General features: G+C 37.7%; 2 protein-coding genes across 3 annotated transcripts; one reads left to right on the forward strand and one right to left on the reverse strand.

Annotated features, from left to right (window-relative positions):
- Nucleotides 1-2,125: 2,125 nt before the first annotated feature.
- LOC306849241 (hyaluronidase-1) lies at nt 2,126-6,403 on the forward strand. The gene is made up of 5 exons (XM_079384135.1): nt 2,126-2,386; nt 3,778-4,360; nt 4,450-4,845; nt 5,019-5,108; nt 5,706-6,403. Exons 2-5 carry the CDS (start codon nt 3,851-3,853, stop codon nt 6,207-6,209), a joined length of 1,500 nt encoding a protein of 499 aa, XP_079240261.1. The 5' UTR covers nt 2,126-2,386; nt 3,778-3,850; the 3' UTR covers nt 6,210-6,403.
- A 1,609-nt stretch (nt 6,404-8,012) lies between these two features.
- On the reverse strand, nt 8,013-14,096 carry borcs6 (BLOC-1 related complex subunit 6). 2 transcript variants are annotated; one of them, XR_013782310.1, is made up of 7 exons: nt 14,041-14,096; nt 12,274-12,758; nt 11,341-11,815; nt 11,092-11,255; nt 10,160-10,243; nt 9,143-10,060; nt 8,018-8,555 (listed from the first exon to the last, which is right to left on the reverse strand). XR_013782310.1 is itself a non-coding variant. In XM_079384347.1 (6 exons), exons 2-6 carry the CDS (start codon nt 12,745-12,747, stop codon nt 9,935-9,937), a joined length of 1,323 nt encoding a protein of 440 aa, XP_079240473.1. In that variant the 5' UTR covers nt 12,748-12,758; nt 14,041-14,096; the 3' UTR covers nt 8,013-9,934. The 2 variants fall into 2 exon arrangements, 1 of the variants encoding a protein (XP_079240473.1); XM_079384347.1 differs by having other exon boundaries at nt 8,013-10,060.
- Between the last annotated feature and the right edge of the window lie 2,553 nt (nt 14,097-16,649).

The following is a 16,649-nucleotide window of genomic DNA, read 5'->3' on the forward strand; positions in this document are numbered from 1 at the left end:
AAGAAAAAATTCTCCCAGCTCATCCAAAAACAATCTCCAGCATATCCAGTTATCAGACACGACTGGAACTTCAAATAGAACTGGCTTCTATGGTCAGATGAAACTACAAAATGAGCTTTTTAGCAGCAAACACTGAAGATGGTTTTGGTGAACACAGGGATAAAAAGTACCCCATGTGTACATGTGTTCAGCTGGAAGTCCTGGACACCTTTTTTAGACACATGGCATCATGGATTCTATCAAATACCAACAGATAAAAAAATCAATAAGTGACTGACTCTGTTAGAAATCTTATAATGGGCCATGTTTGGATCTTCCAACCGGACAATAATCCAAAAACAAACCTTAAAAACAACAAAAAAATGGGTCACTGAGCACAAAACCAAGCTTCTGCTATGGCCATTCCAGTCCTCTGACCTGAACCCTGTAGAAAATGAGTGAGGTGAACTGAAGAGAAGCAGCACCGTCATGGAGCTGGGAATCTAAAGGGTCTGGAGAGATTCTGGATGAAGGAATGGTCTCTGATCTCGTCAGGTGTTCTCTAACCTCATCAGGCATTATAGGAGACAATTTAGAGCTGTTAAACTGGCAAACGGAGGTTTCAAAAAGTATTGAATAAAAAGGTGCCGTTAATTGTGGCTAATGTGTATTAGAGAAAAGCATTTATTTCATAATGATATTTCCCCCCATTTTAAATTGTTATTATCCAATGAAAGGTTAGATTTTTGTAAATTTTTTTAATAAAAATCAAAAGGATTAACAATGCAGATTAATTTTCACAGCCTTCTTTGATCATATATACCAAGGGTGCCGATATTTTTGGCCATGACTGTATATACACTGCCGCTCAAAAGTTTGGGATCAGTAAGATTTTTAATTGTCTTTTTAAGGGAGTCTCATCAAGTCTGCTCATCAAAGCTGTATTTATTCAATCAAAAATACAGAAAAAACAATAATATTGTGAAATCTTATTGCAATTTCTTATAAAGGTTTCCTATTTTAATATACTTTAAAATATAATTTAATATAATATAAAAAAATTATGAAGCAGCACAACGGTTTCCAACATTGATTATAAATCAGCATATTAGAATGATTTCTGAAGAATCATGTGGCACTGAAGACTGGAGTAATGATGCTGAAAATTCAGCTTTGATCACAGGAATAAATTATATTTTAAAGTATATTAAAATAGAAAACTGTTATTTTAAATTGCAATAATATTTCACAAAATGACAGGGTTTTTTTCGGTATTTTTGATCAAATAGATCAAATAAAGAAGAAACTTCTTTAAAAAAACATTACAAATCTTACTGATCTCAAAATGCTTGTTATTATTATTATCCATGTTGAAAACAGTTGTGCTGCTTAATATTTTTGTGGAAACCGCACTCTTCTTTTATTTCGTAAAAAAAAAAACGCACAAAAAAATCCCTCTTTCAAGCCTGACAAGAAAAAGTTCCCTCTCATTAACTTTTTAAAAAAAGCTCATAAAAGATTCACATTTATGTCAATACATTTCAATATGGACATAAGAAAGAAAAACAACCAGGAATGACACCAGTCACAAAAACCAAATCCTTCTTTTATCTTATCTGTAATACCAACAGAGACTATAGAAAATAACAGGATTATACCAGATTATGTCTGGATGATATAATTGTGAATAATCTTGTGAATAATCCTTTTCAGGAAATGGGATTAGACTTCAGAAAATTGACAGAGAAAGAGAGGAATGGGAGAAAGGCAGAAACCAGAGAGCAAGGAAAAGAGAGATGTCAAGGAGAGATTTAAAAGTAAAAAAGGAATGAAAGGTATAGTTTGATATGAGGGTCATCCAATAAACCTAAATGTTCTGTTTCATGACAGGTATGGTTTTGAATAAAAAGAAAACGGGAAGAAAAAAAGTCAATTAATTTTATAGTAAGTATTTTCTTCTTTATTGCTTTTGGGTAAATTTGTGTCATGTGTGTGCTTGGATGGATGGATGGATATGTGCGCGTGTTTTTTAATTAGGTGTGTTTGCTAGGAAGGAGTGGTGGATTAAGGGATTATGGTGAGTCTGAGCATGTGATTGTCATGGTCCGTGGTGACCCTACTTACTAACAGATTACCTGGTGAAGGTGAGGTAGCCTCTTTTCTTTTCTATTTCCTCCTTCTGTCACTTCATCCATCCTTTTGTCAGGACAGCCTGTCATCTCATCCCTCATGGTTGGGCTGAAGTCTCTACCTTCTGTGGCTTCCTGTACCCGAACACACGAACCTGCACAGAAACGCTCATTTCTTATTATTCCCCATTCAGAGGAGTCCTCTTCATCTTGACCTTTCCTTCTGGATTCTTTGACCTGGAGATCCAGGCACACACACCTGACCTGCCAATGCAGAGGTGAGTAACAACATAATCCAGCACTCCGATCCCATCTCTTCAAGCACCTGAGGAGGGAAACCAAACTATCGGTTAAACAATTATGTTTTGCTCCAAACGTTAGATAAACGAGAAGGAAATTGGCATTATAAAAGCTAAATTGATTCCCAGCCGCTTCCTCGAAAGCAGGAACTGGCCTAAAACTATCACACCCAACAACAAAATCTTACTTTGACACAGCCAAGTTTAACCGGATGAGAAACAACACAACTTCTAAATGTGTGAGAATGATAACATAGCCTTTCAGGTCCTTCAGTTTCAATTTCAGATTATTCAGAGAAAGGCACTCATTTGACTCAGAAAGATGTCTTTACATTCAGGTCATTACACAGAGTACGGTATGTGTCACGGCTGTTATCCGGCATGGTTACACTTCAGCCTAAAAGTGCAGCTTATTGAAGTAGAAATAACTGTTCTAACTGTGGTATAAACTATAGTTAGCATAGTATCAATGTACGTTTTCCCTTTTCCATCCTGAAAAGGATGGTTTACATTTTAGACTAGTTTAGGATGGTTACAGCAGTGGACTGTATTTTCATGTAATATACGAACAGAACTTCTTTAACCATTAATAAACATCAATTACCGAACAACAAAGTGGAAATTAGTATGTTGATGCAGTACTTTTTCAAAGTAGGGTACATCGGAACAGACTAGCCTACATCGATAAATATGTTGCTTGGCCCTCAGGCGCCCTCTGTTGAAAAGCTTGTGAACTGCAGACTCGTATTAGTACACTTTAAAGAGTATTTAGCGCTGAATGTGGGCAGCACTAATTAATCCTGTTAGCGATTAATTATCCTAAAGCGTCTTCCTTTGTTTCCTCTGACGTAGCGTCGTAGCTTTTGAGTCGGTAAACAGGGACTTGTGATCACATTTTTCTTTCAGACTTCACTCTTTTTGTGTATCAGGCTATTATTATAATTACTACTGGCAATGTCTGTCACAAAAAGCTGTTGAAAATTGCGCCAGGAAAAACATAGAAATATATATAAATTATATTAAAAATAATATATAAAATATGTTTAGGAAATATATGTATACACATATGAACTGACCTTCTGTGACAACATGCTTGTCATGAGAATGCATTTCAGCGTCTTGGTTAAAATGTATACTGCTTTAACTATAATTAATGAACCTGGGCTCCCCTAACTTTAAGAGTGCGGAATGGAATATTTCTGTCTACAAGTTGTCCTAAATTTCAGTTGTTTAATCTGAAAGCTTTAAAATTAATAAAACAATGTGCAACTTAAGTCATTGTTATGGACATCCTCACAAAATAATAATTTCACTATAAAACAAGGAAATAAATACCTAACCAAAGATGTCTCTATTTCTTTTATCTCCAGACATTATCCCTCTCCAAGGAGGCTTTTGTGTGAGTTTTGGGGTGAGGGGCCCTGAAACCTCTTGCTCAGCTCCATGGCTGGAAGAAAACACACACTCGTCCTCCTCTCCCTTTCTCTTCTATTCCTCCTCTGTCTCTTCACTCGTCCATGTGTCTGCGGTCCTGCCCGGGCCCCTCTTCTTGCCGGCCAGCCTTTCCTGGTGTTATGGGGGGTTCCAGATAAAGACTGCTTGGGTCGGCCTGACCCAGCTGCATTTGGGATGGAGTGGGAAGGACGTGTGGCAATATTTTATGAGGACACACTAGGACTTTACCCATATTTCACTGCACAGGATCGTCCTGTCAACAGTGGCCTACCACAACACACCAGCCTTGACCTTCACCTTCAGAGGGTGGAGGGCGACCTGACGGCCTCATTACCCCAAGCAGGATCACCTGGTTTAGGGGTGCTGCGCTGGCAAGAGTGGGCGCCTCAGTGGAACAGGAACAGGGGAATTAAAACAAAGTATCTTGTGGAGTCGAGGGCACTTCTCCGGGGATTTTTCCCAGACTGGAGCACAGAGGAAGTGGAGAAATGGTCTCAGGTGATGACAATCAAAACATATGATATTTCAGAGACTATCATTCTGCATTATGTTGTATAAATCGATCATATGATTTCATTTCCTGTCAGGTTGACTTTGAAGTAGCAGCACAGTCCATTATGATGGAAACCCTGCGGGAGGTTAAGAGACTCCGCCCACAAAGATTATGGGGCATGGCCCCATTTCCTAACTGCTATAACTTTGACTCCACCCAGATAGCATTAGCCAACTACACGGGACTGTGTCCTGCGGCAGAAATGGCCCTTAATGATGAGCTGATGTGGTTGTGGAAGCGAAGCGGTGCCCTCTATCCAGCCCTCTCACTAGAGAAGCTGCCAGAGGGAACTAAAGGGACATGGCTTTACGCAACCAATCAGATCAGAGAGGCTTTACGAGTGGCGGCTCTTGCAGGGACTACCTTTTATCTTCCTGTGTTTCCACTAATCAAGATTGTGTACATCTCTTCTAACTCCTTTCTCTCAGAGGTAATGAATAGTAAGCTGTAATCTAGAGGTAATGAATAGTAAACTGTAATCTGTTGAGTGAGCCAATATAATAGAAGAAATTATATAATATAATAATACTTAGTGTACCTTATAAGGACTTTGTTGTCACTCAGTACAACCTCATAATTATGTCTGTATTGAATATGTATCAGATTGATCTGGTGAACACAATTGGAGAGAGTGCTGCTATGGGAGCATCTGGAGTCATAATATGGGAAAAATCCTTAGCAGTTAAAACACAGGTAATCATTCAATCCTTTGTCCACTAACGTTCAAACGTTTGAGGTCATTAATAATTTTAGAACACTTTTATTCAGCAAGGGTGCATTAAATTGGTCAAAGTTGACAATAAAGATATTTATAATGTTACAAAAGATTTCCATTTGAAATTTCTAAAAGTTCATCAGAGAATCATAAAAAAAAAAAATCAAGTTACCCACAAAAAATATTGAGCAGCACAACTGTTTTCAACAGTGATAATAATAATAAATGTTTCTTGAGCAATGTTTCAGCATATCATTTCTGAAATATCATGTGACTCTGAAGACTGGCGTAATGGCTGCTTAAAATTCAGCTTTTCCATCATAAGAATAAACTACATTTTAAAATACATTCAAATAGAAAACAAGCATTTTAAACAGTAACATTTCAAAACACTACTGTTTTTACTGTAGTTCTGATTTAAAAAATGCTCCCTTGCTGAGCGTAAGAGCCAGAAACAACTTGCTTATACGTGCATACCTCTCCACCTTCTAGTTTATTCATTGTAATAATTTCCATTAGTCATTTCAGATTCCTGTATGACTTATTATTTACACCTGCATGTGTGTCTGCTTCAGAAATCCTGCTCAGAGTTCGGCTCGTATGTTCGTCAGGTTCTTGGCCCATATGCAGTCAATGTGACGACTGCAGCACGTCTCTGTGGAGTCTCATTGTGTCAGGGCCGTGGACGCTGTGTGCGTAAGAAACCTGAGGACCCCACATACCTGCATCTTCCTTCAGCCCACTTTATGCTTCTCCCAAACGGGGCAGAAGGTGTCCGGGCCACGGGAGAGCTTCCCACTGCTTACATAGACCTCTGGAAGAAGGACTTCCGCTGCCAGTGGTTTGAAGCCTTGGAGGGTGCAGCAGCGGATCAAGAATCAGGCGTGGTGCTGGAAAACCGAGGGAAAATAAAATCACCAACAGTAAAAACAGTGGTTGGGATGAGCCAGAGTCAGAGTACAGCGGTTCCAGTAATTCCAGTCACAGTAGTGCCTACCAAGCAGCCAGTGGACGGCGGAAATGCTGCATTTAATACACCCATCATCCTTCTCTCCTCACTGGTTCTTCATTATGTTTGACGAGCAGACAGCTGGAATGTGTAGGAACTTTTGTGAACCTCTGTTGGCCTTGACATTGATTGCTAATTGCAAAAAGAATTTGAATATAAATACCCAAAGGGATAACTCTAAGAGAATAGCTTCTGTGACAATCTTAAAGATGGAATTAAATTCACAATCTGAACATGACTGAATAAACAGATGTTCTGAATCACACTTGAATATGAACTACAAAACTTGTTTTAGATAAAAGTTTTTTTTTTAAATGTATAGTGCCATCATTGACCCTCCACTTGTTCCAAACTTCTATGAGTTTGTTCTGTTGAACACAAAAAATATTTTGAAGAATGTTGGTGACTAAACAGTTGACGGTAGCCATTAACTTCCATAGTGTGAAAAAGAAAACTCTGGAAGTCAATGGCTACCATCAACATACAGGTTTGGAACAAGTGAAGGGTGCGTAAAAGTTGTGAACTATTCATTTAATCTACATACAAAATGACCCTGAACGGTTTTTAAACAAAATTAGCTACCTTCTATAATGTACTATACAATTACAATAAGTGTTATTTTGTTTCTGCAAGAATAATTGTGATTATATTATAACTTCTATTTCCATCATGAAAAAAAAGATTATTTTACAAATATGTCTGCATTAACCCTTCAGATCATACACTACCTTTCAAATACTTTGGAGTAAGATCTTTTTTATTTTTTAAAGAAATGTATACTTATATTCAGCAAAGATTATCAAACATTGATCATAATTTTACATTGTTACAATTTTTTGTTATTTCATATAAATGCTGTTCTTTTGAACCTTATATTCATTATGGTTTCCACAAAATTAAGCACCACAACTGCGTTCAAAATGGAAAATAATAGGAAATGTTTCTTGAACACCAAATCAGCATATAAGAATGATTTCTGTAGCATCATGTGACACTGAAGACAGAAGTAATGCCTGCTGAAAATTCAGCTTTAGGAATAAATTACATTTTAAAATATATTAAAATAGAAAACTATTTTAATTTGTTGTAATATTTCACAATACGACTGTTTTCACTTTTGAAATTAAATAAATGCAGCCTTGGTGAGCTTAAGAGACATCTTTCAAAAACATTGAAAATAAACATATGACTTTGTGTGTATGTGTATATGATACACAACGTCAAACCTGCGTAAGACTTGTGACAGGACAGCGATAGCACAATCATAAAATGTCCTGAAAGCAGCTGGGCTGGGGTGTAACTGGCCTCTATCGGTCTAAACTAAAATCTAATCAAATGTTTAGTCTCCAATTTATCTTTTACATTTAAGAAAAAAAAGAAAAGGAGTCAGCCAAGTTTACACTTTATCTGAACAGCCTGTCCCAAACAAAGCCATCCTCCATAATGAAAATGTAAAGCCCTTCCAAACATTCAGTGACAGATATAAATGACTACTAGGTAAATCTGCTGGTTTGTTAAATTAACAAATACAAACTAGGAGAAGGATAACAACTGCAATGCCCAAATTGAAAAAATAAATGTGTGCATCTATGCGTTTACATATCTGTGAATTCATCCGAGATTATAAGGGGTGACAGAGCAAAACCTTTTATCCGCCAGTATGAATGAATCCAGGGCCATATGAGGAGACACTCTCTCTCTCACTCACACAAACAATATGCTCTATCCCTGATCATTTCACCCTGATTAATAGTGCAGATCAGGATGCAACTGTAACTGAACTCAGCAAAATCAGAAGACTCTCAAAAGAAAACATGTCAAAAAGCAATGAACATTTTCACCTTAAAAATGTAGTGAGAAGACTCACAAGAATCAAGTCTCATTCTAGCAAATTTATTTTGATTTATATAATAATTTAAAATATACAATGATGACAGATTGTTGGACAAATCATATAGTTAGACAGTGATAAAGAGAGACGGTTCAAACAGGAACAGACAGAGAAAGGTAAAGATCATTTGCAAAAATAAACTTTCATCCATCCTGTATTTTTTTCATGCACCTCCAATCTCTCCTCACATTCCTCTGATTTGTGGGGGTTTTCTGTGATAAACACTTGCATACAACAAAACTGTTAAACAAATGACAGGACATTTGTCATTACTTTTAATACGGTAATCAAGAGTCCAATATTTGTAGGTGGGTGACTGGGAGTGTTAATAATAGTTCATTCAAAAAAAAATTAATTCTGCCATTATTTACTCACCCTCATGTTGTTCCAAACCTGTATGACTTTCTTTCCTCTAAAGAACACAAAAGAAGATATTTTGAAAAATGTCCTGGCCACTCTTTTCCATGCAATTAATGAATGGAGACTCTGCAGACTGAGGCCCCGTCCACACGAAGACGGGTTTCTCTGTATACGCATAATTTTTTTACCGTATAGGCGTTTCGTCCACACGAAAACGCCTTCGAAGAGTGAAACCGATCATTTTTGAAACCGGGTCCCAGGGTGGATAAATTTGAAAACGCCGTTTTCATGTTTTCGTGTGGATGGCGAATCCGTATATTTTCTGAAACGATGACGTCATCAGCCCACGTCTCGCCCCTAATCAGACACCGCTGCGTCACATAACAGCGACAACGACAACAACGTCAGACTACGTGCCTGTGTTCGTGCTGCAGAACCTACTGAGCTCAATAGTTTTATTAAAGCAAAATCTTCTGCTTTGTGTGTTTATATTCAGCGCGCAAGGTTTACGCACATGGTCCAAGTCTTCTTCTCTGTTTTTTTGTGTATCGCTGTGGCAGAATTACAGCGCCACATATTGGTCTGGCATGTGTACTACATCGTTTTCAGTCGGTTTCAGTGATTCCGTGTGGACGCAGATATTTCCTGAGACGACTCCGTGTTTACGGAATTTGAGGCAAAAAAAAAGATCGGATACGGAGAAACCCGTCTTCGTGTGGACGTAGCCTGAAGCTTTCAAGCCTCAAAAAGACGTAGGTGAATCATAAAAATAGCTCATATGATGTGTGCACAACTCTTCCGAAGTCGTACGATATCTTTGTGTGAGAAACAGATTGAAAAGTAACTTGTTACTCATGATTTATGGTGAGCAGTCTTCAAAAATTCTCCTTTGGCACTCCATGGAAGAAAAAGTTATACAGGTTTCAAACAACATGAAGGTGAGTAAATGACATCAGAATTTAGTTTCAGGTGAACTAACTGATCTGGGATGCATAGCATCCATCCTGCAGAAACACAGACGTCCGGGAGGAGCAAGTATACACAGAGCATGGCTTCCATACGGATGAATATTGGTGTTAAACTTCTACTCTATGTCTTAAATTTGAGACCATTACAGATGGTGCATTTAACACCAATGACGCAATCTGTCAATATACCCACCAATAGTTCCGTACACACACAATGCCTTCATAAACAGGGGCAACGGTAACACCAATCAGTTGCCCAGGAGCCAGAGAGTGCTTCCTGTGGATGTTGGACGGCATGAATCACAGGGAGGAGTCTATTTTACCGTGCGAACATTCAAGAGGGGAGGAGCCACGACAAAAGGAGGTGGATAAAGATGTGGTCTCCGAGGGGAAGGGTGAGAACCAAGCTGTCTCTAAGGGGACGAGCACTTGCAGAGCATTGCTATTAAACATTATAATTAGCAAAATGGTTCCATTGCACGGTGTGTAGCAGAATGACTGCAGAAGGCCGAGCCACTACTTTTCTCCAAGGGGTGGTGTCCCCACTCAGACAGGGGGTGTGGTTTGTTGCCATAGTTACTTGCAGATGGTTTCTAGGGCATCAAGGGTTCGTTTGATGTCTCTGATCTGAGCAGCTAGAGCATGTATAGGTTGCATGGAGCGATCTAGCTCTTCACAGCGCGCCATGAGCGTGTACATTCCCTGGAAACACATACACAAAACACACACAGATCAAAACACAAAATAAAAAAAAATTAAAACTCGCCTGACTTGATAAATATAAATATAAGTCACTCTCACCTTTATACTCATGTCCACTGACTCTCCCAAACTGTCCACAGAATCTCTATAGGTCTGGATATAACCCACACTTAAAGCAGTCATCTGGAGAGACACAAGATTTAAATTCATATTCAAAGCAATATGTGCATAAATGCATAGGTGAGTTAAAATGAGGCTTGCATAAAAAGTGAACCCAAAAATTATTTGGACACTGAAAAAGCTATCAAGTTTTAAAACCCTTAAAAATTATCTGTATTTTTCCACAAATTTAACCTACATTGTGATTTGATCTTCCTATAACAAAATAAAGATCACTTAATTTATATTAAATAATATCTACTACTGTTCAAAGGTTTTGGGTCAGACAGATTATTATTTTTATTTTTTGAAAGAATTTAATTCTTACAGCAAAGACACATGAAATGGGTGGAAAGTGACAGTAAAGACATTTATAATGGTTTAAAATATAATTTTTTTCAGATCAAAGCTGTTCAAACCTGAAAAAATATATCATGGTTTCCACAAACATTAAGTAGCATGACTGTTTTCAACATGGATACTAAAAAAAATTTCCAAATCAGCATATTACAACGATTTCCGAAGGATCCTCTGACACTGAAGACTGGAGTAATTACTGCTGAACATTCAGCTTTGCCGTCACAGGAACAATAAATGCCTCAGAACTGGCTTTTCTGTAGTAGAAGTCTGTGAAACTAACGGTATGCGAATTGGCCAGGAACCAGCACCAGAATAACATCAGTGGAAAAAGGTAAAGTGTGAAGTTGAGGGGAATTGACTTTATCTATTCAATAAAAATCACCATGTGGCTAAAAACTAGTTAAAAAATGGCTAAGAATTAGGACCAGCACAAAAAAAAGAAAAGACACTGGTTTTGGTATTTTGTCCAAATATTTTTTGAGTGGCTGTGTATGATCCAGGGTAATACTCACATTTTGTATAGTTCCATTGAGGCTTCGCAGCATCAGTTCTACACTCTGAGCCACATCCTGTGTGTGTTTGTGCAGGTCTACCAGCACTGATGGGTCAATGGGCGGAATATCAGCCGGCCGACGCAAAGAGCCACGACCACGTACCACAGGCCCAGAACAGTCCGCTGAAGTAGCCACACACAGATAAAATATTACTGGTACATTACATGACAAATTATAAACAATTTTTTGACACCCTTAGATACTCACAATCTGTGTCCAGACTCGGCCGCGAGCTCATTTTAATCTTCTGTTCAAGATTTTTGGTGATGAAGTGCGTGAGATCTCCATCTTGACTGACGGTTCCCTCCAATTCGAGGGCGCTGGATATGGTAGCTCTGCGTCCTTCCACCGGTCCACCTCTAGCCCCGCCTCCTCGTGCCCCACCCCCACACGCCCCACTGATCTCATCCAGGCTCTTACTGTCCTGCATGCCACGAATGACTCGATCTGGCACTGACCGCACACGCACCTCCGCCATCACGTGAGCCGGGCACGGAGAATCATTCAGGTCTGGCAGCAGAGGGGGTGTGGCCTGGTCGGGAGGAGGGGCTGGAACAAGAGGAGGGGCCTCATCAGGAGAAATGGAAGCATTTGGCTGGACTTCATCCGAAGAATCAGGATTGGCCCATTCATCAGGTTCAGAGCGAGTGGGAGGGTGTTCGGTTGAGAGCGTACCAACTGGCTGTAATTTGTACAGATCAGTTTATTTACTTAAAAAGTTCAAGACAGACAGCAACAGATATTTGAGTTACACAATTTGGACAAAGTTCACTATTATTATTTCACTATTAATTAATAAATGAACTGAATTAAAAGTATTAATTTATTGGAAAAATTGTTACAAATAAGATTTAGTATTTTATTACTTATTATTAACATGATGTTAATCTTTGTTATATTATATATAAATTAGTATTTAAAATGAGTACAAAAGCATACAGTTGATTGAACTCAAATGCCATTTATGGAAATTATTGTTCCAACTATTATTATGTAATTTGTAGAAATTATTTTATATTTTTTTATTATTATGTTAGTATTTATATTATTATATGTAATAATTTAATTGTTATATATACGTAATTAATTATTATAATTATTGAATGAGCACCAGCGCGCATCTTTGATCTAACCCCTTACCTGTACAGAAATAAGAGTCTCCATTTTTTGCTTGATCTCTCCCTTGTTGACATTGTTCACCTCTCCATCACTTGTCTTTCTCTCATCCTCCTCCTCCCTCCATTCTTCCAGTTCTTTTTTAGAGCGGCCCTGTATTAGCTCAGTCTCACAGGAGTGAGTGTTCTCATGTGAGCTGTCTTCAGTTGGAATATGTGCACACTGGTTGTGTTGAACCAGTGACTCTGAGGGATCTATGTGTGACTGGAGTGTGTGTTTGTCTCTACATGCGTCCATGTGATGAAGTGCGTGTTTGAGAGTCTCTGACAGGGCAGGCGACCCCTCGTGAGGCTCAAAATCACCCCCATCCCTGAACTTTAACCCCTGGGTGGCGAATTCATGAGGTCCTGACAAATCTGAGGCCTTGGGAGAGTCAGAGGTGTCCACGCCATTGCTTGCTTCTTGCGCATCCTGACCGGTCACAGAAGAGCAGCTCATCCCTCCACCCGCTGCAACAAATAATCATCACCATTAGTGATGTAAAGCTAAAGTTAAATGTGGTGCAAGACATAAATTCATATTAAAATCTGCCCAAATGGCAGTTTATTGACTCAATTTATATTTTATGCCTGAGTTTGCATAGTATTGTATGGTAAATGCACCAACATTGCATATTACAAAAAAATCAATTTATTCCCCCAGAGGGAAGAAAAAATAAAATAAGGCATTGCAAATTATTTGTAACCGAATCATGAAATGTTTCTTCTCAAACTACATAATGGGGAAAATAATATTAGACAACACTGCATATCAAGTATATACCAATTCATTTGAGACAACTTTTAGTATCATTAAGATAATATTACAGTTTTTAATAATATTTTAAATTAGTTTTTTGTTGTTTGTATTATTTTTTGTTGTTTGTAATTTCCCCCCCCCTATTTCTATATACTTGATTAATTATTAATAAGTATATATTTCTATATACTTTATTATTAATATAAATTTTTATTTAGTTTTAGTTATTTTAATACAACAAGTTAAACTAAATGAAAATGAGAAATATTTACCTTGCCAGCTGAAATAAGTGCGTGTTTTTATATATATATATATATATATATATATATATATATATATATATATATATGTTTTTCAATTAACAATTAAAGCATCAAAAATGTTTTATGGTTTCAGTTTTAGTATCAGTTAACTATAACAACCATGATTTCAAATCAGTTATTCTTTATTTATTAAGGCTGTGCTTGTGCTAATAAACGCATAATCTTGCAGGTTTCACGTCACATAATGTAAACACTGAGGCATTATGAACTGCCTCGATCAGTTTCCTGAGTTTACTCGTTGCTTATCAACTTATTGGGATATTTACTTACTGACATAAGCAATGAAACCTAAAAAGATTTGATCTAGTGATGAAGTGTATTTAATGACAGAGAAACTGAAATCACCAGCAACAATGATTTGCGTGTCTTAAAAATAATGGCGCACAAACATCGATATTCTCACAAACATTCAGCATCACAACCTGACAAACCAGACGCAGATCAACCAAACAATACATATGTTAACAAACGCTTCAAGGAAGAGAGAGTCACCTGACGTTAGCTTTAAGATAAGCTTTAGCTGTAATGCAGGCCTTTGAATTCGCAGTTATTCTGCGAGATATCAGCGAAAACCCGCAGCCTTGAGACTATTACTGCTTGAGTTTGGGTTGTTTTGTCATGTTTCAGATGCACGTAAGGCAATAGTGGATTTGTTAAGTTAAATATTTACCTGCAGCTCTACGCCCAGGAGGAAGGTTGCCAACTGAGTCCGCACTAAATATATGTCGTACTGAAACACAACGTTGACGTTATAGTTCCGCATAACATGCAGAGATCAATCTCATGACAAAAAACACTTGCGTAAAATTGCATGCAAACGCATTTTGTGTTTTATATACTCATACCTTAATGTATTTTAACAGTGGGCTGAGTTATATAATTAATAAATAATAAACATATGGTTAATTATTCATTTATCTGCACAAAGAGAGATGTCTAGACAGCTTGTCCAGACAGACGTGTAGTACACAGATTTCACCGCAAGGGGCGGTAGACGCCGCGGATTGATTCCGCTACTGAAGCTGCTCTCTCCCACGTCCTGTTCAGTGGACTGTGTGTATTTTTACCCTGCTCTCATTTTATAGGCTGGAATTAAAGGAATTGTCAACCACACCACCAAAACTTAGATCAGCTCTGCCCCTGTCACTAAACCCTGACTAAGACCAAAACCTCTAAAGTCCTGTTATTATCCAGAAAAACCTCCCCCTGTAATAAAGCCCTCTGAAGTAGAGCCAGTAATACAGTGAGTGAGCCTTACTTGACCTCTTTAGGGGACTGTAGTCTACATGAAACAGCATTCACAAGTCAGTTTACATTAGTAATTGGATCTATTTCTAAGTGAAACAATGTATTTCAACGTGAAAACTGTAGGGCAGGACTTGATTATTATTCATCAGGAATTAATTGGATTGTAAAAAGTGGTTGTTCCATACTGGAATAAAGCAATTGTGAAAGACTACTTTCTAGCAGATGGCAGTATTTGCTTTTGAGGAGGCTTTTTTTTTTTTTTACCAGGATGTGGAGTCTGGAGGTCAAGTTCACCTTACTATTATCCTGATGTAGTATCTCCATGTTAAATATGCTGTTATTTGCAATGACCTTTGATGTTTACATTAATTTACAGCATTAGCTATTGGCCTTTAGAAAGACTAAAACAGTAGACCAAAACATACCTAAATGATCATTTGAGGTGACATAAGCTGAAAAGGAAAGTCGTTTCAGAGGTGTTACTTCTGAATCAAATTATTATACTTTGATAACCTTTTTTTCTTTCTTTCTTCTTTATTTTACTGTGGTTTAATATATGCTGAATAATTGTGCTAAATAAGATCAAGAAAGTGTATTAAGACGGTAAATATCTTGATTTCTTGTAAATATTGAACAACATCAAGGCAGTATTCTTCCTTAACATAAAATAGTGCAATTTTTTTCACTTTCTTTGTGTTTCTCCTCCAGTCTCTCCCCCTCAGTTATTTGCATCACCGATCTCATTTACTCACATATATGCTCTCCAAGTCTATTTGGTATTCAGTTCTGTGAGTGTTTTAAGGGCAGCTGTATCCAAGGCAACCCGCCTAGTCAATTTCCCAGTGTCCTGTCATTTATAAGTAGGATGCAATATACACTGATGTGCTCATGGAATTCAAATGCTTGTCACACAGCAAGCAGTGGCCAGAGAAAATTCCCGCACATCTTTGTGCAAGTGAGAGTGTTTCTGTTTATATTATACAGACCAAAAACAAAACCAAAAAACGTTTGACTGTGATGATATCAGTGTTGGTTTTCTGTTTAGAGCAGGACTGTTTCTTGGAAATAACAGACTCGGATACAACACGTCAAATGTTGGGTTGTTGTGTAATACTAATGCAGTAATTTTCTCTGGTACTATATAAAGCAATGCATGTGGATGTTATTATTATTACAAAGTGGACAGTGTTGGGAAGGTTACTTTGGAAATGTAATAGGTTACAGATTACAAGTTACCCTACTTAAAATGTAATAAATTCAATTCATTAAAGTAATGTAACTGATTACATATTTCTAAACTTCTAATGTTTTCAACTGTTAATCATTTTCAAATGAATTAAGATGATAATATTTTAATTTTAAAGGAGACATTGGATGCAAAATATCTTTATTTGCATTTAAATGTGTCTAAGCACTGTGTGGACACAACCACCCTACAATGATAAAAATTCACTCCTTTTTTTAATCCCCCAAAAGCCTAAACTGTCTCAGTTATCAAGCCATTTTGATTTTGTGGTGAATAATCACTGCTCTCTTCCACCCTCGAGCAAGGCACCAAACCCCCAACTGTTCCCCAGGTGCCGCAGCAATATGGCTGCCCACTGCTCCGGGTGTGTGTTCACGGTGTGAGTGTTTGTTCACTACTCACGGCTGTGTGTGTACACTTGGATGGGTTAAATGGAGAGCACAAATTCCGAGTATGGGTCACCATATCTGGCCACACGTCACTTTCACTAAATTCGTTATGTCTGGCTGTGCAAATCATTTTACTCCAGACTGCTTTCTGAATGGGGACAATTCAAGGCAGGTTTTGTTAAAAAGTTAAAACTCAAGGATGGATCAATACCCATTGTTCATGAACCAGCTGCACCTCCAGAAGAAGCAAGTCTCACTCTTATGATTATTTGCAAATAGTGGGGTAAGCAGAGCTCATTAGCATGTAAATAGATATGCACAGAAACAAGTCGCTGTGTTGTTTTACACGACCAACCACTGAGACCATTTTTTTTTAAACTACAGAATCATACCAAC

This window comes from Barbus barbus (assembly GCF_936440315.1).
Source record: "Barbus barbus genome assembly, chromosome: 29".
In the NCBI taxonomy this organism is placed as follows: domain Eukaryota; kingdom Metazoa; phylum Chordata; class Actinopteri; order Cypriniformes; family Cyprinidae; genus Barbus; species Barbus barbus.